This window comes from Corylus avellana, chromosome ca6 (assembly GCF_901000735.1).
Source record: "Corylus avellana chromosome ca6, CavTom2PMs-1.0".
In the NCBI taxonomy this organism is placed as follows: Eukaryota; Viridiplantae; Streptophyta; class Magnoliopsida; order Fagales; family Betulaceae; genus Corylus; species Corylus avellana.
This window is the reverse complement of record NC_081546.1, coordinates 3579169-3604801: the sequence shown is the minus strand read 5'-3', so window position 1 is coordinate 3604801 and position 25633 is coordinate 3579169. Positions and strand designations below refer to the sequence as shown.

General features: G+C 35.3%; 5 protein-coding genes across 5 annotated transcripts; 2 read left to right on the top strand and 3 right to left on the bottom strand.

Annotated features, from left to right (window-relative positions):
* Positions 1-6156: 6156 nt before the first annotated feature.
* Positions 6157-6841, bottom strand: LOC132184899 (abscisic stress-ripening protein 1-like). Its single transcript, XM_059598689.1, has 2 exons — positions 6639-6841; positions 6157-6530 (listed from the first exon to the last, which is right to left on the bottom strand). The coding sequence occupies exons 1-2, from the start codon at positions 6795-6797 to the stop codon at positions 6348-6350; spliced, it is 342 nt and encodes a 113-aa protein (XP_059454672.1). The 5' UTR covers positions 6798-6841; the 3' UTR covers positions 6157-6347.
* A 6475-nt stretch (positions 6842-13316) lies between these two features.
* LOC132183986 (egg cell-secreted protein 1.2-like) lies at positions 13317-14009 on the top strand. Its single transcript, XM_059597464.1, has one exon. The coding sequence runs from the start codon at positions 13317-13319 to the stop codon at positions 14007-14009; it is 693 nt and encodes a 230-aa protein (XP_059453447.1).
* A 3073-nt stretch (positions 14010-17082) lies between these two features.
* Positions 17083-17769, top strand: LOC132183985 (egg cell-secreted protein 1.3-like). The gene has a single exon (XM_059597463.1). The coding sequence runs from the start codon at positions 17083-17085 to the stop codon at positions 17767-17769; it is 687 nt and encodes a 228-aa protein (XP_059453446.1).
* Positions 17770-20988: 3219 nt separating this feature from the next.
* LOC132184865 (abscisic stress-ripening protein 2-like) lies at positions 20989-21801 on the bottom strand. The gene is made up of 2 exons (XM_059598647.1): positions 21593-21801; positions 20989-21256 (listed from the first exon to the last, which is right to left on the bottom strand). The coding sequence occupies exons 1-2, from the start codon at positions 21740-21742 to the stop codon at positions 21074-21076; spliced, it is 333 nt and encodes a 110-aa protein (XP_059454630.1). The 5' UTR covers positions 21743-21801; the 3' UTR covers positions 20989-21073.
* A 2614-nt stretch (positions 21802-24415) lies between these two features.
* On the bottom strand, positions 24416-25382 carry LOC132184149 (abscisic stress-ripening protein 5-like). The gene is made up of 2 exons (XM_059597663.1): positions 25011-25382; positions 24416-24884 (listed from the first exon to the last, which is right to left on the bottom strand). The coding sequence occupies exons 1-2, from the start codon at positions 25317-25319 to the stop codon at positions 24699-24701; spliced, it is 495 nt and encodes a 164-aa protein (XP_059453646.1). The 5' UTR covers positions 25320-25382; the 3' UTR covers positions 24416-24698.
* Positions 25383-25633: the final 251 nt, after the last annotated feature.

Genomic DNA, 25633 nt, shown 5'->3' with positions numbered 1-25633 from the left:
ATCAAAGTTTGAGATCAAACAAAAACTAGAAAGGCTTTTTCCACTTTCCACTCAATTGTTTGTGGAAATTAGGTCAGGCACTAATTATTTCAGTGATGACTCCCTATAAAATGAAGGTTGCTTATATCCACATTGCTTGCTTTCATGGAAACCTTTGAGTACACTCCTATATGTCTATATGGTACTTAAATTAAGTTTCAATATGATGCTGCATATATATTAATTAACAAAAGTTGCATAACTTGCAATGTTGTTCATGAGCTGCATCTTAATTAAGGTGGGGTATACTTCACATGCTAATAGTAATTCATACTAGCCAGTAACTTCTACAAGAATTAATATTTAGTACTCCTGTTCTGTCCGTAAGTGGGTCATACTTCACATGCTGATAGTAATTCATACTGGTCAGTAACTTCTACAAGAATTTTTTGTAGACAAGCCTGATTAATTAGTATTAGCTGTTTTGAGTTTTATTAATGTCAATTGGTAGAGAGTTGGATCAGGTTAATTTGTCTTGAGGGAGTACCTGTAATTCCTGCTGTTTAAACCTCTCTTGAATAGTTCTTAGTAGATAAGTACTACTATGATTACAACTAAATAGAATAGTCACAGTTCATCGCCCCTCTTGCCCTTTTAATTAGGAAAAAAAAAAAAATCCAGGAGTAAAAGTGAGAGCTCTAGTGCGTACGTGGAACCAAATATATATATATATATATATATATATATATAAAAGAATGAGAAAACAAAAAAAAAGATAAAAGAAAAAGATAAAGATGAAGAAGGAGAAAGAAAAGCCGACCTACCAGTTTGGGTCCAACAACATGAAGATAGATTTGAGGCATGAGAGATATGTATATGACCCAATACAGTCAACCACTATTCCAAATTTCCAACTGAGCTAAGCTCAGGAGTGTGGCTGAAGAGAGCCCAGGTGGGCCGGGTCTCAGCGGGCTCAAAGCGGCCCGGCATGTTGAGAGGATTATCTTTAGTACTAATGCAGTAATGCTTCTGATTTGGAAATGATATGGAAAGCAATTTTTAATTAACACGAAGATCAAGTGGGCCACATTCAGAAGGCCCATTATTCCAATGGTGATCGTGGATGATTCCAGTGTAGAAAATATTATATGCTCAGGGGGTTCTACTTCTACCTCCTTCTTTGGCTGGATGGTCTTGAAGGCTGGTCGTCTTTCTCTTTTGGCTGTTTCAGCGTTTTGTCTTAAAGAGGCCATGTGCCTGAGAGTAGCACAAATAGCCTGGTTCGTGCTCACTGGCAATCGGTACTTGTAAATGTGATACAGAGCATCACCGATAGTATTTTCTTCTTTGGTAAAGTATTTCCGAAATGGAAATAGGAGCTTTTCCTGTATTGAGGAAAGTATACTCAATACAGGAAAAGCTGCGGCCATCTGACAAGCCTGCGATTGTCAGTCTTAGCAAGAGGCAAATCTTTAAATTCTTTAACATGCATAAACAGAATCAGTAAATCTTTTTGGTCTTAAGAAAATTTCGTACCTACGTATTCCATTAATCATTAATGAGAACAGCAACTACTTCTAGTTCATGAGCAGAATAACGAGTTTCTGCGTCTTTGAACGAAATCCGCAGAGTTTTTTTATCTCTGGAATTTTGATCTATCGCGTAATAAAAAGCTCCCCATTGATAGGATACTGAGAGGCATCAGTTTCAAGAATAAAATAATCATTGGCATTGGGTAGTTGAAGCGTTGGCAATTCTTTTTTTTTTTTTTTTTTTCTTGATTATTCTTATAATTTCGGAATCGTAAGGTGTCCAGGTAAAAGGATTGGTCGATTTCATTAGTGGTTATTTATTTATTTATTTATTTTTTTTGAAGGATTTCATTAGTGGTTATTCTTAATCCGAGAAAGTATATATATATATATATATATATATATATATATATATATATATACAAGTTACACTTTTCAGCTTCCCACATTTTACGTTTTTTTTACTGAAGAATCTAAAATGAAAAAACCAATTGGACTGCCCATTGATGGTGCCATTCCAATGGTGAGTAAATTTTAACGCCCAACACCATTCTTTTTAGTTCGCTACTCTGAATATCCACCAATTAACATTAATTTGTACCTTAATTGCCACCTTCTACGTACCCCTTCCCATGCACGTAACGTAACCTACATTTCCTTCACTCTATATAACGACTTACACCCTCACAAACCCTTCACAACTAATCATCTCTCCCTCTGTCGATCAATCTCCTCTTCTCAACAATGGCTTCTACTTCCAAGCTTTCCATTCTCATTGCTGTGGCTCTTGCTTTGAGCATGGCATCCATGGCCGTTTCTCGACCGTTGGATTTGGCCACCACCCCAACCCTCAAGGCTCATTCAAAATTGGATGGCGACTCAACATTAATGTGCTGGAGTTCTTTGCTTCAGCTCCAAGCATGAACAGGAGATATTCTTCTCTTTTTCCTTCACGGAGAGATCACTAATATCGGCACTGGTTGTTGCCAAGCCGTTCGAGTCATCGGACACCAATGCTTGCCGGAAATGTTTCGTATACTAAGGCTTACCAATGAAGAGGGTCTTGTACTCGAGGGATATATTCTGTGATCGTGATGCCGCCCATTCCCCTCCTCCATCACCACGTCGCCACCATCGTCACTGTCGCCGCTATCGCCGCCATCATCAACAATTTGCTGGGACTCTTTGCTCGAGCTCCAAGCATGCACAGGAGAGGTTGTAATGTTTCTCCTCAACGGAAAGGCTTATTTAGGCCCCAACTATTGCCAAGCCATCCGAGCTATCAAACACCAATGCTGGCCTGAAATGTTTCGTTCACTAGGGTTTACCATTGAAGAGGGTGATATACTCCAAGGATATTGTGAGGCGGCGGCTGCCCATTCGCCGCTGTGACTGCTATCATCACCGTCTCCATTATCGCCACCACCAGTTAATTCACTTGGTTCCTTAATGACAAGTATTTTGGTGTTGTTGATTCAACAAAATAAAGAGGTGTTTGGGAGTCTTTGGTTGTTTACAGTAATTTGGCCCTTGGCCCAACTATTGACTATTTCCTCTCTAAATATTAATTATTTAATTAATATTTAACAATAATTAGTAGAGGTTGATGGATAATAAGATCAACGGTTTGAATCCCTTAAGAACGTATGCGAATCTGAGTAAATTTAGCATATCAAATGATATTATTATTATTAATATATTATCATTAATTTCTTTTGACTTCTCATATCTATGGAGCAGATAATTTTGTTTAAATCTTATATTCAAGCTGCGATATTAATCACGTTATCTGTGTGTGCCTTCACAATTGGTCGGAGATAGATAGACACCCGTTGGGGTCAAATAAATAATAATGAAAACATTTTAAATGAAATTAATTAATTACCCAAAGAAGAGGCCATGGGACAACAAGCCACTTGGATTCTTAGTGGATATTAAATTTGAGAGATATATATCAGATTCAACCATCTCTCTCCATTAGTTGCCATTCCAAGTACCTGTCGTTCATGGAATATAATTTATGTGATGCTGGTATCTGGGGGCGGTCGATATATCTTCACTAACATTTCAATGATTTGGTTTTAGAAATATCTCAAGAATTGTTATTCTCTGGTGACGCATTTTTTGGTCCAAGAATCCGCTGTCTCGGCCATTTTTCTTCATGGTTGAGCTATGTGTGAATTTTCTGTATGTCACTGATAATCTGCGAAATAAAGCAAGGTTAGAGGTTTCTGGTTGGAGCTAAATACTATGCTTTGCTTATAAAATGAGAAAAATAATAGGAAGTAGGTTCTAGTGAACGGATGTGTGTGAGAAATATGGGTTTATGTGAGAGAGAGAAACGTGGGAGAAGCTTTAGAGAGAGAGAGAGATGTCATTACAGGTGTCATTAGGTGAGAGAGAGAGAGAAACATGGGAGAACCAAAAGAATCCTCCCCTCTTCTAGCACATGCATTTCCTCCTTTTATTCTCCGCCGCCGGTGCAAAATGAAGTGCATTAGTGTCATTAGGTAGGGCATGTTGTAAATAAATGTAAGTGAGTGGGGCCATGGTGAGATATTTTCTGCCCCAACATTCTCCCTTTTGTATTTTTTTTTAATCTATAATATGGTCCATGATCTAAGTTAGTGGCTAAATTAATGGCTACGGGCCATATGCTAGGGTCGTCATTTTCGTCATCTGCATTTACGGATTGCAGCGGCGGATCTACTTAATATGCTTTATATATATAAAGAGGATCGAATATCCATCATCATCAATGTGAGAAAAATATGACCACTTGTGAGTTAAGACGATCTCGTAAGTCCTTTTCTACTAGCTAGGCCAGCGTTAATGAATAATCATTTATATTATGTGGAACTGACAAGTTCGATCTTGCAATTTGATCATTGTTGATGCATTTTTTAGTCTAACAGTCTACGATTTGTGCGATCTTTGCATTTTGTGAGGCGTTTTTTATTTTTGATCTTTGGGCTTCTACAAAATAACAATAGCGTCAAAGGGGTCTACAGGCCTTTTGCTAGAAACTTTCCGATGCTTAAGTTAGCAGTCGTATATGAAGTCTGAATGTAACATGAGCTAGCAATATATTGAGAATCACGTACTGATGCCTTGAGTTCCCTCTCGATCTTCTCCCTTCAGGTGATTGAGGGATAATTTGAGATAGTTGAAAGATAATGTGAGGTGGTTGAAATAATGTGAGATAGTTGAGAGAGATATAGTGGGGGGTGGTTGAGAGATAATGAGACCTATAGTGAATTTTATCCACAACAATCATCATACTAATCAACCAAAAGAGTCAAGGACTACTAGAGAACTATATTATATACTAACCGGCCTCTAAGGCCCGATTGCTAAAAATGCACAAGAAAGCTAACATTTTTTTAAACTGGATCTCATCAATTCTCTTGTAATCGGGTTAAAAAATAAAAAAAAAAAACCCTCTGTAACATTTTTTTTTTGGGTTTTGGGTACCTTGTAAGGTATATATATTTGACGTAGGACAAAGTTTTCCTATGGTATACGCAGTGAAAGGTACCTAAACAAGATTTAGACTGTAAGCTAAACTTGGTATAATCACATGACATGAAATCGAAAATCAGGCAGAAAGAAAAATGTGCACATTGTCCCCGTATTTCAGTTGACTATTTAGGTTGATGACCATGTTCTGCAGTTAATTAGTGTCACTAAGAGCATTCTCAATGGAAGAGCTAAATATTACTTTTATCTATAATAGCTTTTCAAATGTTTAAAAAACCCCCTACATTGGATTAGCAAAAAAAAAAAAAAAAAACAATAGATATTTGATTGGAAGAACTAAAAAAAAAAAAGCTAAATGTAACAGCATTTTTCAAGAGAGCTATTTTATTTTTTATTGTTTTTCTCACCTGTTTTCTCTTTTTTCCAAATCTTTTCCTACTTTTTTTTTTTTTTCTTGCATGTTCTCTTTTTTCCAAAACTTTTCTTATTTTTAATAATATCTTAATAGAATAGATAGAAATATAGCTAATCGAATGTAGAGACATTTAAAAATGGCTTAGCTAAACTAGATAAAAGTGAGTTTTGAGAAGTCATTTTACATAAAAATATGACTCCTCTATTGGAAATGCTCTAAATCCTGTTAATTTTTAGGGTTAATATATATATATATATATATATATATATATATATATATATATATATATATATATACTCCTTGGGTAATCGTTCTATTGCAATTAATTCATTAGGTTTTTAAATTCGACTTTTAACTTTTAAGTTTTTTGAAATTTTCAATTCAGTCATTTCGTCTAAAATTACTGACGTTAATTATGCCATTTTTGATACTTCGGTTTAATTTTTTTTTTTTTTAATAAATCTTAAAAAAAAAAAAAAAAGGTTTGCCACCCCTGCAGTACCCCCACAAGGGAGGGAGAGTAACCCCCCATCCAGTGTTATTGCCGCATACAGTTTTAGATGATTTTGCACATAACAGTTTAAGATTTTTGGTCAAATACTTTTAACTTTTAAGTGAAGTTAAGGATCACGTACAATATTGATTTGTACATATATAAATATAAGAAGCCACAAATGTTATTATTAATTATATATTATGCAATAAACTCACGAAAAATACATGCAAAAAGGAAGCTAGAGTACTCCAAACTTCAAAGAAGCTTACAATAATATTATTTGTGAACATCATCATCGTCATCGCACCAGATAGCACCCTATACATATTGAATATCAACCAAGACATAAAAAAACTGACACGTAATAATATTATTTAATTAGGGTGGTCGTTTACCATGGTCATGCATGATCAGTAACATGACATGATGAGAAATAGAAAGACAGTTAAAAGAGATGGTGGTGCTGCTTTCCATGTGCCTCTTCCTCTTGTTTCTTTGCATCTTTCTTCCCATGATGCTCATGGAAAGCATACCCACCAGCCCCTACTGCAACTGCTGCTGCAATCTCCTCCTCCACCTTGTGCTTGTGGGCGTGCTGTGGGTCTTTCTTTGCCTCATGCTTCTCATGCTGTTATATATAATCATTCAAACAAATTCCAATTAAGAGCTTTGAAACTAGCTCCTGCATGTACATCAAAATATATAGCTAGAAGGAGGACATGCACTATATACGTACCAAGGCATAAACTCCGGTTGCAGCAGCACCAAGCCCACCTGTTTGCTCGAGATGCTTTTTGTGCTTCTCCTCCTTCCTGTAATCCACAGGTTTTTCTGCACCAATAGGGTTTACTTCATCTTTATTGTGGTGGAAGAGGTGGTGTTGGTTTTCTGCCATGGTTTTCGTGGAGTACTATGGATATTGCTTGATCAGAAAGAAACAGGAATATATTATATATATTCTGCCGAATGACAGTGAGAAATGTTGTTAGGGTGCGGTGGTATTTATAACCGTGTTGAATGGCTATAATATATGATTTTTTTGTTTGAAAATTTAAAGTATTGTGACGCGATCCAAAGGTGAAATTAATTTGGAGGGTTTTATATTTTGGATTATTTTTAAAGTAAAATTATATTTAGCCGGCCCTAGCTAGCTGTTTTCATCTGATCGAGACTTACCTTGAGTTTTTAATTTCAAGTTGCCAAATTTAAAATAGTTTGTCCTATATGTCACTTTACCATCAAGGTTAATGGTTTGACATCTACCACATGTCTCATTTGGCATGTCCTAAACACTCTAATGCAATACTATATCAACAAATTTGATATGTAGAATTTAGAGTAACACAAAATTTGATAGCCTACATCAACAAACCTGTTTGAGGAGCCTAAATGTACTTTAAAAATTTAAAAAGTTCATTTGAAGAAAAAAAATACCCGTTTGGTAAAAAAAATTAAAAGTGTTTTTAAAGGTCCAAAAAGCCTAAAAATGGTCAAAACGCATTTTTGGTAAAAACTTTAAAATGAAGCTTTTGCCAAAAAGTGATTTTTGACTTAAAAACTCTATAGTTTTCAAACACAATTCCAAACATGTTCTAAATAGTATTAGTGTTTGATGTCAAGTTTGTGTACAATTTTCGAGTTGCGGTAATAGCAAAAGTCATTTGCTTAGCTAGCCTTTGGTTTGTTGTAATACCCTGATTGTTAAAACCATTTAAAAAGAGTTAAGACCTCTTACTCAACCGGTTAATAACCTCTTGTCAATAAACCCTAAATAGAGAACCCTCCTGAATAGAGAACCCTAAGCCTTCTTATCATAACCCAATGCCCTTAAGTCTTTTTGAAGCAAAAAGTCCAAAATACCCTTACTGGGTGAGCGCTTGGCCAGGGGATCGATCACACACGCGCTTGCCTGGAAATCACACCACCCTCGTGTAATCGTACCTTTGAGCATTTTTGGCATTTTGTGAACAGTACACGAGCACTCGTTCACCAATTTCAGACCCTTGGATAATACCCAAATATGCACGCTTGAAAAGCATTTCTAATCTGTAGTGAACAGTACATGAGTGCTCGGCTCCAACGTACGCTCACCCATTTTTAGGATTTCTCCTGTAGCACTTTCAACCTTTTTCCCCTATAAATACCCCACACCATGCGACCCTCAACCCCCATTCCAGCCCCTGTTACCTTAAATAAACCCTGCTGGGTTGATTCTTGAGAGTTTGTGAGCCTTGAGTGTCCTTTGGTGTATTGGAGAATGAAGGGAGGAGTTCTAACTATCTTCCAAGGTAATTCCTTAATCCTTCCTTTGTACTTTTCTAGTGTTATTATTCTTAATATTACAAGTTTTAAAAAGGGGGCTATGATACTCATTTTCCTAGAATATTTTCGAAAAGCTTTCAACCTACCTTTGTTTTCTTTATGCTTGAATGTGCATATTTCTTAGAAAGAGTAATTTTCAAAGGTTTTTAAACACTTTTCCTTGATTCTTTTAGTGGTCTCATCTAGTGTCATAGGTGTTTATTTTAAGCCTAGAGAAGAAGACACCAACACATAGCCATAGATAGAAGCCTAGGAGCATTTTCGAGCATTTCTAGCCAAACCCAAGCCCCTGGCCGAACGCTCACCCTAGGGAACGAGCGCTCGACCAGAGAATGCGTTACACGCCTCTTAGCCCCATAAATGCATCCAAAGGTTTCAGCAGTCCCTTTTTGTTAGATGGACCCTTTTTGTTAGTCGGAATCTTGTAGAGATCTCTAGTGCTGCTTATGACAATAAGTCGTATTTCGTATAGCAGAGATTCGTGATGTCAAAAGGCTTAAGCAAGTGTACGGTGTAAGTAAACACTCACGAACATTTTCCTTAAAATCGTAGGATATGTTAGTTAACTGACCATGCGTATGATATGAGCATGTCTACTTTTATAATAACATGGTAATTGCTTTAATAACTTGTTGATAAGATGCATTGTATGACATGGTACTCCAGTACGTGCGGTATAATGGTCATAGACTTACTATATAGACTTGATTCTATGGTCAAATGTGTGTATTGATTTATGGGCCTTGGATCTAATGGTTGAACCCTGACCGGCGCAGCCTTAACGGATAGTCACTACAGGATGTACACAATTAGTAGTGTGGGCCATCCGAGGTCGGACTCGGTCGGGCTGCTAGTGTTATAGACGGAAGGATACAATGTTCGGGGCACCGGCATTGTATTACAGGTCGCTAGGGATAGTGCCAACCTTGTTGAGAAGGAGTAATATCTCGGGTAAACCATATATGATAGTTATGACCTATAAGCATTAGTTTTCTGCATTAAAACACTTAGGCGATTACTGCCAGGAGTACACCAATTTTTATTAACCAAACAACACTTTTATGGGGTATTAACAGAGATAACACCTCATTTTCAATGTTTACTGGAATTGCATGTTTATTTCCGTATAATAATAATGAGCTCATGTCATACCAAATGGTGAAGTTTACTTACTAAGTCGTTAGACTTACGCGGTTACTACTTTTATAGGGAGCATGTTTCTAGAACCCAAGAGTAGTATGGCTACCACTATAGACCTTGCTGTAAGACCTCAATGCTGTTATGAGGTTTGATCATTATTGTTAGTTGTTCAATGTTTTTAATTTTGAGGATTACACTTATCACTATAATGATTTTAGATTTCTCAGATTTATTTCACATTCCTATGCATTAACTCTGAAAATGCTTAGAGGGGCGATTCTCCATTTAGCCACAAGTTGGTTAAACTTCGGTAATTGTCAATAATCTTGTTAGGCTAGCCAAGGTTAGTTTGAGGGCGTTACATTTGCTCTTAAGGGTAGTGTTTGAAAACTTGGCTTTGATGTAGATGTTGTTTGATTTGATAGGGTTGGGGCTTTTAGCTGTCTTGTTTCATGTTCAATGACACAATGCAGTATTATTAAAAGATGTAATTAATTAACTTAATCACATGGTTTTACCAAACAACCCCACAAAGTGCAAAACGATAAGAGTAAAGTAGTCTATATTAGCCTTATTAGGTATCAAAGTTTGAGATCAAACAAAAACTAGAAAGGCTTTTTCCACTTTCCACTCATGTTTTAGTTTACAACTTCTGTTTTTTTATGGAAATTAAGGTAAGATACTAATTATTTCAATGATGACTCCCAATAAAAAGAAGGTTGCTTATATCCACATTGCTTGCTTTCATGGAAACCATTGAGTACACTCCTATATGTCTATATGCAGGGCCGGCTCGATATACTTTGAAGCCTTTGGTGAAAAGTTTAAGTGAGTTTTTTTTTTTTTTTTTTAAATAATATTTATTTTAATATTAATTATATTTTTATTTGCTTTTAGGGATGCAAAATTACTGATTAAGTTTTAATATTCAAGATTTTCTAATATCATTTTTTCAATTGATAATATGGCTATTTCATTTAATCTCTCTTGTGACATTGTTGATCTTAGGTAGGATTTTATCAATTTTAATTTTGAAAACTTCTTTATGCAGAAGCAACTGTAACAGGTTGTCAATAAAATTCAAATCTGAATAAGGCTTGAATAGGGATATAGAGAGAAAAATGAAAATTTATAAAGAGATGAGTTTGTAATTGAATAAAATATTTTAAAAACTTTCCATCTAGCATTTATTTATTTACTTTTCCCATTTGATTTTAAATGTCAGACACAATCTTTGAAACTTGATCCTTTCCAATTAATTATATTTGAGGGTTATGTTTGTCATTTCACAACGCCAAAAAAAAAAATAATATCTACTTTTTTTTTTTTTGCATGAAGGAACATAATCCTCCCAGACATGAGTATCATTGAGAGTGAGTGCCAGCTTAGCTATTCAGTGTGCCACCTCATTTGTAGCTCTCCTAACGTGGCAGACTTCCCATGATTGACAGCTTCGAAGAATGATCTTGGCTTCTTCCATCAACATCCCAAACTGTGACCAACATCTATCTTCACTACTGAGCGCTTTAACCACCACCAAGGAGTCCCCCTCAAGTATGACAGATTGAAAACCCAGTTGTCTAACAAATTCAACTGAGGCTCATGATTCTATCACTTCTGCAATCGTGGGATCAGTTATATGGTCTTGCACCATGCACTTCGTAAACAATACCTCACCACCATGGTTGCGTACCACTATCCCCACCCCCATCATCTTCCTTCCTATATTGAGAGCAGCATCCCAATTAAGCTTAATAATTCCCAGAGTCGGTACTTGCCATTTATCCCGTATAGTTTGCCTATGTGGTACTGGTCTTGCCCGCAGTGTTTGGTTAGCCTTCACAGACTCCTCTAGCTGATCTTTTGCTTGTTGGAGAAGAACCTTCAGTGATAGGAAAATCCCTTCAAAAATCAGCTTGTTTCTTTGCATCCAAAGTTAACATCTACCTGTTTAAGATTGTATTTTATTTAAGAATATCTTTATTGTTATTTGATTCCCTTATATATTGATATCAATTTTTTAAGCCTTATTTATTTCAGAATGTTAGAGAATCAAATGATATTAATGCCTTTTTGAAATTAAGTAGGATAGGGGGCCTTAATTTAAGCATATATATATATATATGTTGATTGTGTTTAAATTTTTTTATTTTTATTGAAACGGGAATTAGGTGTTGAATTTTTTTTTTTGAAAATTGTTTTATTATGTTCATTAATTGGGGGCCTCATTAAATTGTGACATTTTTTAAATTACTTATTTACCATGATTAGAGGCCTTAATTAAAGAGTATGGAGGGTAATAATTAAGGTTTTTATTTTTATTTTTTTTGGAAAATTTTTTTAATTAATATTTTTTAATTGATGACCTTATTAAATTGGGGTCTTAGGCGACCGCCTAACTCACCTAATGATTGAGCCGGCCCTGTCTATATGGTACTTAATTAAGTTTCAATATGATGCTTATATATTAACAAAAGTTGCATAACTTCAAATGGTGTTCATGAGCTACATCTTAATTAAGGTGGGGTGGAATTGTGTCATGCCTAGGGGACTTTGGCTTCCCGAAAATACAAAAATTGGTTTTTGGCCTTTACAAATGAGGCTATTTAATTTTTAATTTTTTTTTTAATTCTCATGCGTTAACATTTCACTAGAGCCTAGCTAGAGGTACGTAGTAATAATCTGTTCTCACATGGTCCAAGTGTTATTATTACGAGTTCCACCTTACCCATAAGCACAGAGGCAATATCATCATTATGTTATATTTAGTACTCCTGTTCGGTCTGTAAGTGGGGCATACTTCACATGCTAATAGTAATTCATACCAGTCATTAACTTCTACAAGAATTTTGTATAGACAAGCCTAATTAGTATTAGTCGTTTTGAGTTTTATTAATGTCAATGTGTAGAGAGTTGGATCAGGCTATAGCTTAATTTGTCTTGAGGGACTACTTGCAGTTTCCGCTATTTAAAGTTCTCTTGAATAGTTCTCAGTAGATAAGTACTACCATGGTCACACCTAAATAAAATAATCAGAGTTGATCCCCTCTTGCCCTTTAAATTAAAATTAAAAAAAAAAAAAAAAAAAAAAATCCAAGAGTAAAAGTGAGAGCTCTAGTGCGTACGTGGAACCAAATATATATATATATATTAAAAAAAAAAAAAAGAAAGATCTAAAAAGAATGAAAAAAAAAAAAAAAGGAGATAGAAAAGCCGACCTATCAGTTTGGGCCCAACAACATGAAGATAGATTTGAATGTACGAGAGATATGAGCCGATAGAGTCAACCACTATTCTAACTGAGCTAAGCTCAGGAGTGTGGCTGAAGACAGCCCAGGTGGGCCAGGTCTCAACGGGCTCAAAGTGGCCCGGCATGTTGAGAGGATTATCTTTAGTACTGATGCTTCTGATTTGGGAATGCTATGGAAAACAATTTTTAATTAACATCGAGATCAAGTGGGCCACACTCAGAAGGCCCATTATTCCAGTGGTGATAGTGGATGATTCCAATGTTGAAAATATTGCATATATATTTTAGTTACTTTGTACCCGTAACCCAGTTGAAGATAACCATTGAAATTCAATTATTTGTCCATATCTATGATTTCAGTATAACGTATGAAATTTTTTACTGGTTTTTGAATAGAAGCAAGCGCGTATATATATATATATGCACCGAAGAATCTAAAATGAAAAAACCAATTGGACTGCCCATTGATGGTGCCATTCTAATGGTGAGTAAATTTTAACGCCCAACACCATTCTTTTAGTTCCTACTTTGAATATCTACCGATTAACATTAATTGTACTTTAATTGCCACTTTCTACGTGCCCCTTCCCATGCACGTAATTTAACGTACATTTCCTTCACTCTATATAACGACTTACACCCTCACAAACCCTTCACAACTCAACATCTCTCCCTCTGTCGATCAATCTCCTCTTCTCAACAATGGCTTCTACTTCCAAGCTCTCCATTCTCATTGCTATCACTCTTGCTTTGAGCATGGCATCCATGGCCGTTTGTCGACCGTTGGATTTGTCCACCACCCCAACCCTCAAGGCTCATTCAAAACTGGATGGTGATTCAACATTAATGTGCTGGAACTCTTTGCTTCAGCTCCAAGCATGCACAGGAGATATTCTTCTCTTTTTCCTTCACGGAGAGATCACTAATATCGGCGCCAGCTGTTGCCAAGCTGTTCGAGTCATCGGACACCAATGTTTGCCGGAAATGTTTCGCTTACTTGGGCTTACCAATGAAGAGGGTCTTGTACTAGAGGGATACTGTGATCGTGACGCCGCCCATTCCCCTCCTCCATCGCCATTGTCACTGTCCCCGCTATCACCGCTATCGCCGCCATCGTCAACAATCTGCTGGGACTCTTTGCTTGAGCTCCAAGCATGCACCGGAGAGGTTGTAATGTTTCTCCTCAACGGAAAGACTTATTTAGGCCCCAATTGTTGCCAAGCCATCCGAGCCATCGAACACCAATGCTGGCCAGAAATGTTTCGTTCACTAGGGTTTACCATTGAAGAGGGTGATATACTCCAAGGATACTGTGAGGCAGCTGCCCATTCGCCGCTATCACTGCTATCATCACCGTCGCTGCTATCGCCACCGCCGGTTAACTTGGTTCCTTAATGACAAATATTTGGTGTTGTCGATTCAATAAAATAAAGAAGGGTTTGGGAGTCTTTGGTTGTTTTAGAGTAGTTGGGCCATTGTATTGGGTTTAAAAGGGTTTAAGTTGGACTGGGCAAGGTGTCATTTAGCCACGCTTGTAAGCAAGAATTTACATAAATCAAGTTTTAATTATTTTTGGTTTATTCTGAGGCAATATTTAGTACCGTTAATAGGTTTAATTGGGTTATAATATATGATTATTTGTCAACCTCTCTATTAATTAATATGATAACAAAAACTTAGGATGAGGTTGCTTTTTTATTTTTTATTTTTATTTTTATGTTTTTATGTTTTTATTTTTATTTTATTTTATTTTTTAAATTTATAATAGGTGAAATTAATTTGGAGGGTTTTATATTTTGGATTATTATTAGAAAAAAAAATCATATTTTGCCCTAGTTTTTTTATATGATTTAAATTTAGTCATTCACTTTTCAATTTCAATAATATAATCCTTAAGTTTTGCTCAAAGTTAAAATAGGCCGTCTCACCATGGTTAATAGTTTGTCATCTGTCACATTTCTCATTTGACACGTCATATACACTCCAATACAATACTACGTCAACAAATGTTACAAATCTGATATGTAGAATTTAGAGAAACACAAAATTTGAGAACCTAAAAAAGAAAACCCATAGTAATAAAAGACTTTGGTTCCATTGGCGTGACATTGCATTGGAGTGTTGCGATGGACGTTGACATGTCAAATGAGTTACACGTGCTATATGACAAATTGTTAATTTTGATGGTAAAGTGGGTAGATGAGCTTAATTATTTTTAACTTCGACAAAACCTAAAGACTTTATTCTTGAACTTGAAAATTCATAATTCAATTCAAATAAACTGAAAACCTAATGACTAAATATAATTTTTTTCTTTATTTTTATTAAGTTTTTGTTTTCAAAACAGAAAAAAAAAAAGAAAAAAAAAAAAAGAAAAAAAGAAAAAGCCTTCCCGCCATCGTGAGTGCCATGAATGCCGTAATGGACGGTCAAGATTTGGGCCGGTCTGTACTTTTGAGTCAACAATATTCTATTCTGGGCTTGGTGTGAAGACGATTCAATGGACAACAACAACAATATATAATAACCGAAATAATTACAACAATACTTAAAAAAAGAAAAAAAAAGAAATAATTACAACAATGATGATTTATAACTCTTGGAGAGAATGAAAGAAAATAGCCTAAATTACTCCCTCTTCTGGTGAATAACTAATTAACATATATGTTATTAGAATATAATTATTAAAGGATAAGAAGACTACATAAAAGTTAAAAGTCTATTACACTTTGTCGGTTTTACCAAAGTTCATTCCACTTCACATTCTAATAGTTACAGCTATAGAAAATTAATAGCCTCAATTAATGTGGTTTTATTTAATTGTTAATTTATACATATGTAAGTCTCCAAGAGGTAGCTCAATCAGCTAGGATCACGCTTAATGAAGCAGATGTCACTAGTTCGAATCTCCCTCCCCCTCTTGTGCGGACATATCAAAAAAAAAAAAAAAAAAAAATTATACACATGCAAGAATGTCTCTATTTAAATGAATTGAGAAGTTTCCAATGTAATGAAGTGTAAGAGACAATGATAATCAGGGTTTGTTTGAGTTCTATTATATGTTAATGTTGCTGAATTGGTTATAAATTGCTGTAATTTTGAGATCTCTGATTCTTTCTTATCGTGTGCTATCATCCCTCATATGAGCCTAGAGGACCATAATTTGTGTAGATTGAATGAAATGCTATCGATCTCTCCTCGAACGGAGGACAAAAGGAGAACAATAGAAAATATATATATATATATATATATATATATATATAAATAATAGAAAATAAAATAAAAACAGGTTGATTAGAGTCCACTGATTAATTAACAATAGGGTTTAGGTAAAGTCTCGGAATCACAACTCAATGAAACCATATGTTTTTCATTAATCATAATCCCCTTTCAAAAGAACACTTAGAAGTGAATCATAGTTCGTTGTGTGAGGCATAGTTATAACACGTTTGATATCTCTTTAACATACAATTTAAGTTAATGGGCTTAGATTAATTAATATTATATTAGTCACTTATTTTTGTTATTACTTGACCACTCAATCACTTTGCCACTCACACAAAGCTGGATTTATCAAAATAATTAGACCTCAATTGGGAGTTAGGTCGGTCAAAGATCATGTGGGATATCTTTTGCTTTCTTTTTGTGTTACTTGTTTTAGTTGCTTTCTAGTCGAGTAATTGGATCTCAAAACTATCTAATGTTTGGTCATTATTCAATATAAATGTGTTCAACATGAATGCTAAAGCACTTAAATATATTTTTGTTATAGATTTAGGCTTGTCCCGTAAGGGGTCTTGTTTCATATTATGTCTATTTTTTGTTTTGTTTTTAAGATTGAAGAGTCTGATCTGTTTAATTAATCTTATACCCATGTCTCATATCTGATACGGAATATAGTTGGGACCCCTAATACTTGACCACTAAGATAGAGGATTTTGATGACTAATTTAAAATTGATTGAAAAGTTTTGAAAGTTAAACAAGTTGATCACTAGGGGGTCACTATGTATAAGCTCCTAACCCATAAAAGTAAAAAAATATGGTACTTTTAAAAGTGGGATCCATGCATTAATATTAGAGCAGGGTAGCATGAGGGCACCTCATGAGGCTTGTGAAGAGCTGTCAGGCTGTCACTCTTTGCGTAGAGTTACACTTTTCAGCTTCCCACATTTTACGTTTTTGTACTGAAGAATCTAAAATGAAAAAACTAATTGGACTGCCCATTGATGGTGCCATTCTAATGGTGAGTAACTTTTAACGGCGCCCGACACCATTCTTTTTAGTTCGCTACTCTGAATATCTACTGATTAACGTTAATTGTACTTTAATTGCCACTTTCTACGTGCCCCTCCAAATGCACGTAATGTAACCTACATTTCCTTCACTCTATATAATGACTTACACCCTCACAAACCCTTCACAACTCATCATCTCTCCCTCTGTCGATCGATCTCCTGATCTCAACAATGGCTTCTACTTCCAAGCTCTCCTTTCTCATTTCTGTTGTTCTTGCTTTGAGCATGGCGTCCATGGCCGTTTCTCGACCGTTGGATTTGGCCACCACCCCAACCCTCAAGGCTCGTTCAAAACTGGATGGCGACTCAACATTAATGTGCTGGGACTCTTTGCTTCAGCTCCAAGCATGCACAGGAGATATTCTTCTCTTTTTCTTTCACGGAGAGATCACTAATATTGGCACCGGTTGTTGCCAAGCCGTCCGAGTCATCGGACACCAATGTTTGCCGGAAATGTTTCGTATACTTGGGCTTACCAATGAAGAGGGTCTTGTACTCGAGGGATACTGTGATCGTGACGCCGCCCATCCCCCTCCTCCATCACCACCGTCGCCGCCATTGTCACTGTCGACGCTATCGCCACCAGCGTCAACAATCTGCTGGGACTCTTTGCTTAAGCTCCAAGCATGCACCGGAGAGGTTGTAATGTTTCTCCTCAACGGAGAGACTTATTTAGGCCCCAACTGTTGCCAAGCCATCCGAGCCATCGAACACCAATGCTGGCCTGAAATGTTTCGTTCACTAGGGTTTACCATTGAAGAGGGTGATATACTCCAAGGATATTGTGAGGCGGCTGCCCATTCGCCGCCGACACTGCTATCATCACCGTCACCGCTATCGCCACCACCGGTCAATTAACTTGGTTCCTTAATGACAAGTATTTTGGTGTTGTTGATTCAACAAAATAAAGAGGCGTTTGGGAGTCTTTGGTTGTTTAGAGTAATTGGGCCAAGAGGCCCAACTATTGACTATTGTATTGGGTTTAAAAGGGTTTAAGTTGGACTGGGTAAGGTGTCATTTAGCAAAGCTTGTAAGCAAGAATTTACATAAATCACGAGTTTTAATTATTTTGGTATATTCTGAGACAATATTTAGTACTGTTATAATAATATAATGATGTGACAGTTAAAATCAGTATCAATTCTTACATTAATACTGATTTTTACTAACACGTTATCCTAGTTGAATGATCAGTTTACTGATTAAATAGCATAACTCGAAAATGAGATACGGAGAACCGTAAAAGTTGACATGATTGCTATACGCAAATGGGAATATTTATTGAAATAGCTCCAATGCTTTAGATCGATGTAGAAAATTTCATTTCTTTTGTTTTCATTTGTGTTCATCATGTTTTGGGTAAATATGGAGGGAAGTGAGGAGTCATTGTCTTGTAGACGCAGCACATGGTGGCTTCGGGCCCTCTTTGTAGCTTTGTGTCAACATTTAGGACCTATATATATATATATATCCAACATCCACTTAGGGCATTTGGTCATCACCTATAGACAAATATTGTCATTTAAATGGGAAAAATTGCCCCATTCTTGGTGGGAACCATACATATGGGACCGAGTTGGTCACCACACAAAATAATGCCGATCCCATCGCAAGCTGAAGCGACAAATCTCCTAAAGGTCTTGCAATTATTGAAGACAATGCTTTCAAGTTCTCATCAAAATCACTTAAGGTGCTTCTGCAGGCCCAAATTATTGTGGGGGGCACTATTCCTCTCTAAATATTAATTATTTAATATTTGACAATAATTAGTAGAGGCTGATGGATAATAATAAGATCGATCAACGGTTTGAATTCCTTAAGAACGTATGTGAATGTGAGTAAATTTACCATATCACATGATATTATTATTATTATTATTGCTTTTGACTTCTCATATGGAGCTGATAGCTTCAAGCTGCGATAATCACGTGATCGGAGATAGATAGAATCATAGAACCCCGTTGGGGTCAAATAAATAATTATGAAAACATTAATTTTAAATGAACCCAAAGAAGAGGACAACAAGCCACTTGGATTCTTAGTGGATATTAAATTTGAGAGATATAATTAATTAAAATTAATTATTGCGTTCAGATTCAACCATCTCTCTCCATTACCTGCCATTCCAACTTGTCGTTCATGGAATATAATTTATATGATCGATGCTGTTATCTGGGGGCGATCGATCTTCACTAACATTTCAATGATTTGGTTTTAGAAATATCTCAAGAATTATTATTCTCCCTTTTGTATTTTTTTAATCTACAATACGCTCCATGATCTAAGTTAGTGGCTAAATTAATGGCTACAGGCCATATGCTAGGGTCGTCATTTTCGTCATTTGCATTTACGGATTGAAGCGGAATGTGATTTTTTTTTTTAAAAAAAAAATTATTTTTTTAATATATATTTTATTTGGATAGAGAGGATCGAATATCCATCATCGAGTCGAGTCATCATCAATGTGAGAAATATGCCTACTTGTGATTTAAGACGATCTCGTAAGTCGTTTTCTACTAGGCCTGCGTTAATGAATAATCATTTATATTATGTGGAACTGATAAGTTTATAAGACAAATTTATATTTTTTTGCGATTTGATTATCATACTAATCAATCAAAAGAATCAATTCAAAAAAAAAAAAAAAAAAAAAATCAATCAAAAGAATCAAAGGACTACTAGAAGATCATATTATATACTAATTGTAATCACATGACACGAAATCAAAAATCAGGCAGAAAGAAAAATGTCCACATTATATTGTCCCCATATTTCAGTTGACTATATATTTAGGTTGATGACCATGTTCTGCAGTTAGTGTCACTAAATCCTGTTAATTTTTAGGGTTAATATATATTTACTCCTGGGTAATTGTTCTATTTCAATTTATTCATTGGGTTTTTAAATTCGACTTTTAACTTCTTTAAGTTTTCAAAATTTCAATTCAGTCATTTTTAAGGAGTTAAAACTTGAATTTAGAAATATAGCGTAAATTGAAAAAAAAAAAAAAAAAAACAAACAAACAAAACAAATCTTTTTTTTGTAGACTGCTATACGTATGTTTGAGATGACATGCATAATAGTGAAAATCAACTCTAATTTTTTTTAAAAAATTTTTTTACAAGCCTTTGCTGATTCAAATATTGATTTTCACTGTCAAGTCATCCAAATTATCTGATAGTCGTATAACTGTCTACTAAATAATATTGCTCAAATTGAAATGGTGCGGTTACTCATGAAGTATATATATACCCTAATTTTTAACCATGAATGGAAAAGAAAAGAAAAATCCAACATTAAGGAATTAGGTAGAGACAATAATAATTTCAAGATAGATAATATGCAGCTAGTAGTGATTACTAAGCGCTCTCTACCACATATGCCGCCATAGGTGAAGCTCAAGTGGCTCTTTTAGCTATTCAATGATCAACAACTTCTCTTAGGGAATTGTACTCTCTCATTCTAGAAGGGGATGCAATCAACATCTTCTTAGCCATTCAAAATCCAGATCTCTTCAAGGATTGAAACTTTGCTTCCATTATTTTGGATATCAACTTTTTACTATCTTTTCATAGCTGGAAAGTTAGTAAAGTTTCTAAAAGTGCTAATGTTCGAGCATATTTGTTAGTTAAATGGGCCACTTTCAACCTAGTGTTTGAAAGCATTCTTAATTGGTCTCTCATTCTTTCTTCCATTCAGATCAATAATGGGAACGATCTCCCTTTTAGCCCTTTCCTCATTTGTTTAGAAAAAAAAAAAAATAGTGATTCTACCATCGAGTCTCCCTTATGACCTCTCCATTTGGGTTATAAAATGCCAAATTACGAAGGCACCACAATATTGACGTTAAGGATCACAATATTGACGTGTACATATATAATTATAAGAAGCCACAAATGTTATTATATATTATTATGCAATAAACTCAAGCAAAAATACATGCAAAAAGGAAGAGTACTCCAAACTTCAAAGAAGCTTACAATATTATTTGTGAACATCATCATCATCAGACCAGATAGCACCTATATATATATATATATATATATATATATTTTTTTTTTTTTTCAACCAAGACATACAAAAACTCACACGTAACAATATTATTTAGGGTAGTCGTTTACTGGTGATAAGTAACATGACATTATGAGAAATAGAAAGACATTCAAAAGAGATGGTGGTGCTTCTTTCCATGTGCCTCTTCATCTTGTTTCTTTGCATCTTTCTTCTCATGGCGCTCATGGAAAGCATACCCACCAGCCCCTACTGCAACTGCTGCTGCAATCTCCTCCTCCACCTTGTGCTTGTGGGCGTGCTCTGGGTCTTTCTTTGCCTCATGCTTCTCATGCTGATATATATAATCATTCAAACAAATTCCAATTAAGAGCTTTGAAACTCCTACTTAAGATAATTGAGATCTGACAATTGAAAAGAGTTAGAAAAGATCTTTCATTATTTTTATTATCATTCGCTTAAACTTTATATAGTGTCAATTTAGGGTTAAAATATTACAAAAGTTTGGAGATTTCACTCATCAACCGAATTTTGACTGGAGGGTTAAAATTTCAAATTTTTTAAAGATGGTAACTTAAAACTAACACATTGTAAAATTTGAAGGTATGATTGCAAAAGTTCTCAATGAAAATAGCTAGAAGGAGGACAGTATATATATATATACACGTACCAAGGCATAAGCTCCGACAGCGGCAGCACCAAGCCCACCTATCTGCTCGAGATGCTTGTGGTGCTTCTCCTCCTTCCTGTAATCAACAGGTTTTTCTGGGTTTTCTTCATCTTTATTGTGGTGGAAGAGGTGGTGGTGGTGTTCTGCCATGGTTTTCGTGGAATACTATGAATATGGCTTGATCAGAAATATACAGGAATATATTGTATTCTGCCGAATGACAATGAGAAAGGTTGTTAATGGGTTTAATTGGGTTAGGGTGCGGTGGTATTTATAACGTATTGAATGGTTATAATATATGATTATTTGTCAACCTCTCTGATTAAGTAACATGATAATAAAAACTTAGGATGATCGCGAGGTTACTTTTTTTATATTGTTTTTATTTTTTTGTTAGAAAATTTAAAGTACTGTGACGCGATCTAAAGGCTAGGTGAAATTAATTTGGAGGGTTTTATATTTTGGATTATTTTTAAGGTAAAATTATATGTAGCCCTTATTAGCTAGGTTTTCATCTTACTTACCTAGAGTTTTTAATTTCAAGTTGCCAAATTTAAAATAAGTTGTCCTATCAGTCACTTTACTATCAAGGTTGAAGGTTTGTATCTGCCAAATGTTTAATTTGACACGTCATAAACAATATAATACTACATCAACAAATCTGATATGTAGAATTTAGAGAAATATAAAATTTGGAAACCTAAAGAGAAAACCCACAGTAACAAAAGATTTTGGTTCCGTTGGTGTGACATTGTATTAGGGTGTTGAGATGGACGTTGATATGTCAAATGAGACACACGTGCCAGATGACAAACTGTTAATTTTTATTATAAAGTAATAGAGGAGTCTATTTTAAACTTGGAAAAAACCTAAAGACTTGATTCTTGAAATTGAATGCCACTAAATCCAAATAAAATGAAAACCTAATGACTAAATATGATTATTTTTTCATCTTATTTTTAAAAACAGAAAACAAAGGGAACAAAATGAAAAAGCCTTCCCGCCATCGTGAGTGCCATGAATGTCGTAATGGACGGTCAAGATTTGGGCCGGTCTGGACTGCGTCAACAATATTTTATTCTGGAGTTTGTGTGAAAACTATTCAATATCGGACAACATGCAACAACAATATATAATAATGATAGCTCTTTGAGGGAATGAAAAACAGCCTACCTCTATCTGATTCTTTCATTCCTTATATAAGCCTGGAGGACCATAATTTTTATTTTTATTTTTTATTTTTTTTCCTAATCAATTTGAGAGAGGGGGAAAAAGGAGAGTTGAGGACCATAATTTGTGTAGACTGAATGAAATGCTATCTCCCCTCTCTCTTGGTTGTAGCCTTGTAGGTATATTACTATATTGTCCAACCACATTACATTTCAACCTATGAAATTGACGGTAATTATGTAAATTCATAGGTTTTAATGAGGGTAAAATTGGAATAGAGGACATCAAAATCCCACGTGAGACGCACGTGGGATGATTTCTGTCCAATTAGATGGAAATTAGAAACGGAAGGTCTGAATTGAAAATTTTTGAAACATTAGGAGGTACATTGCCAATTTTTAAACATTGGGGTTCGAATTGAAAAACCCCTGAAACTTCAGGGGGTAAAGTAAATTTTCTCCTTAAATTTATATGAGCGGATTCGCAGTTTTATCTAAGAGGAATGGGTACACAAAATGACTTTACCTTAGAGATTATATGGAGTCGAAATTTTTTATACTCTCTCAATAATCTAAATATTTGTGAGTCTAGTAAAAAAAATTATATGGTCATAAAAAGAATGTAGGCACTTTTTTTCAATTACAACATTATAAATATATTTATGAGGCTCAGAGAGATTAATTGCATGCGTTGAAATAGTTTGTGTTGCTTCAATATGCAAAAGTTAAAAAAATCCTTTTTCCTGTATTATTAAATTGTCTTCTGATTAATTTTCAACAACTGAAGTGGGTAGTTAAGGTAGATATGCCTCACGTTCAGTATTCCTATCTGGTAGGGAGCCTAGCTAATGTACGTTTGCAGTAGACCACATGTTAATGGAAATATCGTGTACGTAAGGCAACATATTAAATTTTGTTAGTTGGGACCGTTAATAATAGGCTTAATTTTGAGGAGATTTTAGCCAAAAAAATAAAAATAAAATCATTTCCTATCATATTTTTCATCAGATCTGCCAAGCAACTAATTAAAACCACGGCCTATGAGCCTATCTTCTAATTAAACCAAAATTCAACGACCAATGGTCTTATGATTTGACTAATTAATAACAGCAAAAGAAATTATTTATGCATGGGCTATTGATTAATTTCAGCTAAGTAACTTATTTCTAAATTCATTTTATTGGACCGATGTGACGGTGTCCATAAATCATTAAATCACTGTCACATGATCAGCTGAGTAGATGAGAGTGAAATATTGGGTAGATGGCATTTCTCAATTTCATGTTAGAAAAATGGAAAATGATACATTTCCCTTGGTTTTTAGCTCCCATCGTCTACTTTTCAAAATTACCATTTGATCTGTGTGGGGTTATATATATGTACCCCACAGATTCAATGATAATTTTGAAAAGTACAAATATGAGAAAAAGAGTGCGCCAGAGAAGAATGTAAGGATGTATAGCTATCATATCTGTATAAAAATACATAAACAAGAAAGTCAAAACACACATAATGGTAATTTTAGATAATTGGTGTCATTAAATCAGCCTAATCAGGCCAATTTTTTTGTTCATCAAGTAAAAAAGAAAAATAGATAACATGAAAAATAATATTAGAGACAAGTTACTTAATTAGATGACAAGATCTAGAAGACTTCAATGAAAGGAAATATTATTATTAACATTGACAAAAGATAGAAAAAGAAAAAAAGAAAAGAAAATAAGGGCATGCATCAGATAGATGATCACACCCTTAGATTTTACAAGGACATATACCAAGCAAGGAAGCATTCACAAACTCACTCCCACACAGGTATTATTTAGGGTAGCTGCTTCCTGGTGGTATAAGCACAACATACAAACTAAAGAAAAACAACGTAGTCAATAATAATAATAATAATAATCAAGGGACAACTGGAAGAGATCGATCTCCTCTTTTCATCCGAAAAGATGGTGGTGCTTCTTTCCATGAGACTCTTCCTCTTCTTCCTTTGTCTCTTTCTTTTCATGATGCTCATGGAAGGCAAATCCTCCAGCTCCAACTGCAGCTGCAGCTGCAACCTCCTCTTCTATCTTGTGCCTGTGGGCATGCTCTGGGTCCTTTGATGACTTGTGCTTCTCATACTGATCATTTCATCATCACAAAAAATTAGCCAAAATTAAAACAATTATCCCTAACGAAAAAAGATAATTGTTATACAACTGTTATAAGTGAGATACCGTGAAAGTGAAAAAGTAGTATATAATTACCAAGGCATAAGCACCAGCAGCAGCGGCACCGAACTCCCCGACGTGCTCGAGATGCTTGTGGTGCTTCTCCTCCTTCTCGTAGTCGACACCGGACTCGGTGGTGGTGGTAACCACATCGGTGGTCTCGACGCCGTACCCGCCTTGGCCACTGCCGTAGGCGCCCGGGCCACCGGTGGAGTAAGCGGTCTCGGAATAAGTAGTAGTATCGGAGGAATAAGGAGCATCGGATCCGTAGACAGTTTCAGAAGGCCTGTCTTCATCATCCTTCTTGTGGTGGAAGTGGCCGTGGTGGTGCCTCTCTTCAGCCATGGCAGTGGTGGTGGTTAAGTCTTGAAGGGTGGAAAATATATGATTGATGGGTTTATATATGATGCTGTGAGAGAGCTTGGGAGAGTAGTGGCTTTTATAGGGGAAGGGTGGCCAATTGCCAGAGACTCAATTGGCTCCTTCGCCATATCGTGGTTGGCCATAATTGTTGTGATGGACGGTCAGGATTCCTGTGGGTTCACAGGTCCTCTTTATGATCAACTTTATGTCGACAAAATTTGGATTAATTAATCTTTTTCCATATTTGCAATTCGGATATTAATTAATATATCTCGTTCGAAAAAGGAATTCTTAGC

Excerpts from the sequence above, each read along its gene's own strand:
- LOC132184899 (XM_059598689.1), bottom strand. The coding sequence starts at position 6,797 with ATGGCAGAAAACCAACACCACCTCTTCCACCACAATAAAGATGAAGTA. Across the intron at positions 6,531-6,638 it reads CAACCGGAGTTTATGCCTTG|CATGAGAAGCATGAGGCAAA; the intron begins GTACGTATATAG and ends TATATATAACAG.
- LOC132184865 (XM_059598647.1), bottom strand. The coding sequence starts at position 21,742 with ATGGCAGAACACCACCACCACCTCTTCCACCACAATAAAGATGAAGAA. Across the intron at positions 21,257-21,592 it reads CTGTCGGAGCTTATGCCTTG|CATGAGAAGCATGAGGCAAA; the intron begins GTACGTGTATAT and ends TATATATATCAG.
- LOC132183986 (XM_059597464.1), top strand. The coding sequence starts at position 13,317 with ATGGCTTCTACTTCCAAGCTCTCCATTCTCATTGCTATCACTCTTGCT.
- LOC132184149 (XM_059597663.1), bottom strand. The coding sequence starts at position 25,319 with ATGGCTGAAGAGAGGCACCACCACGGCCACTTCCACCACAAGAAGGAT. Across the intron at positions 24,885-25,010 it reads CTGCTGGTGCTTATGCCTTG|TATGAGAAGCACAAGTCATC; the intron begins GTAATTATATAC and ends TGAAATGATCAG.
- LOC132183985 (XM_059597463.1), top strand. The coding sequence starts at position 17,083 with ATGGCTTCTACTTCCAAGCTCTCCTTTCTCATTTCTGTTGTTCTTGCT.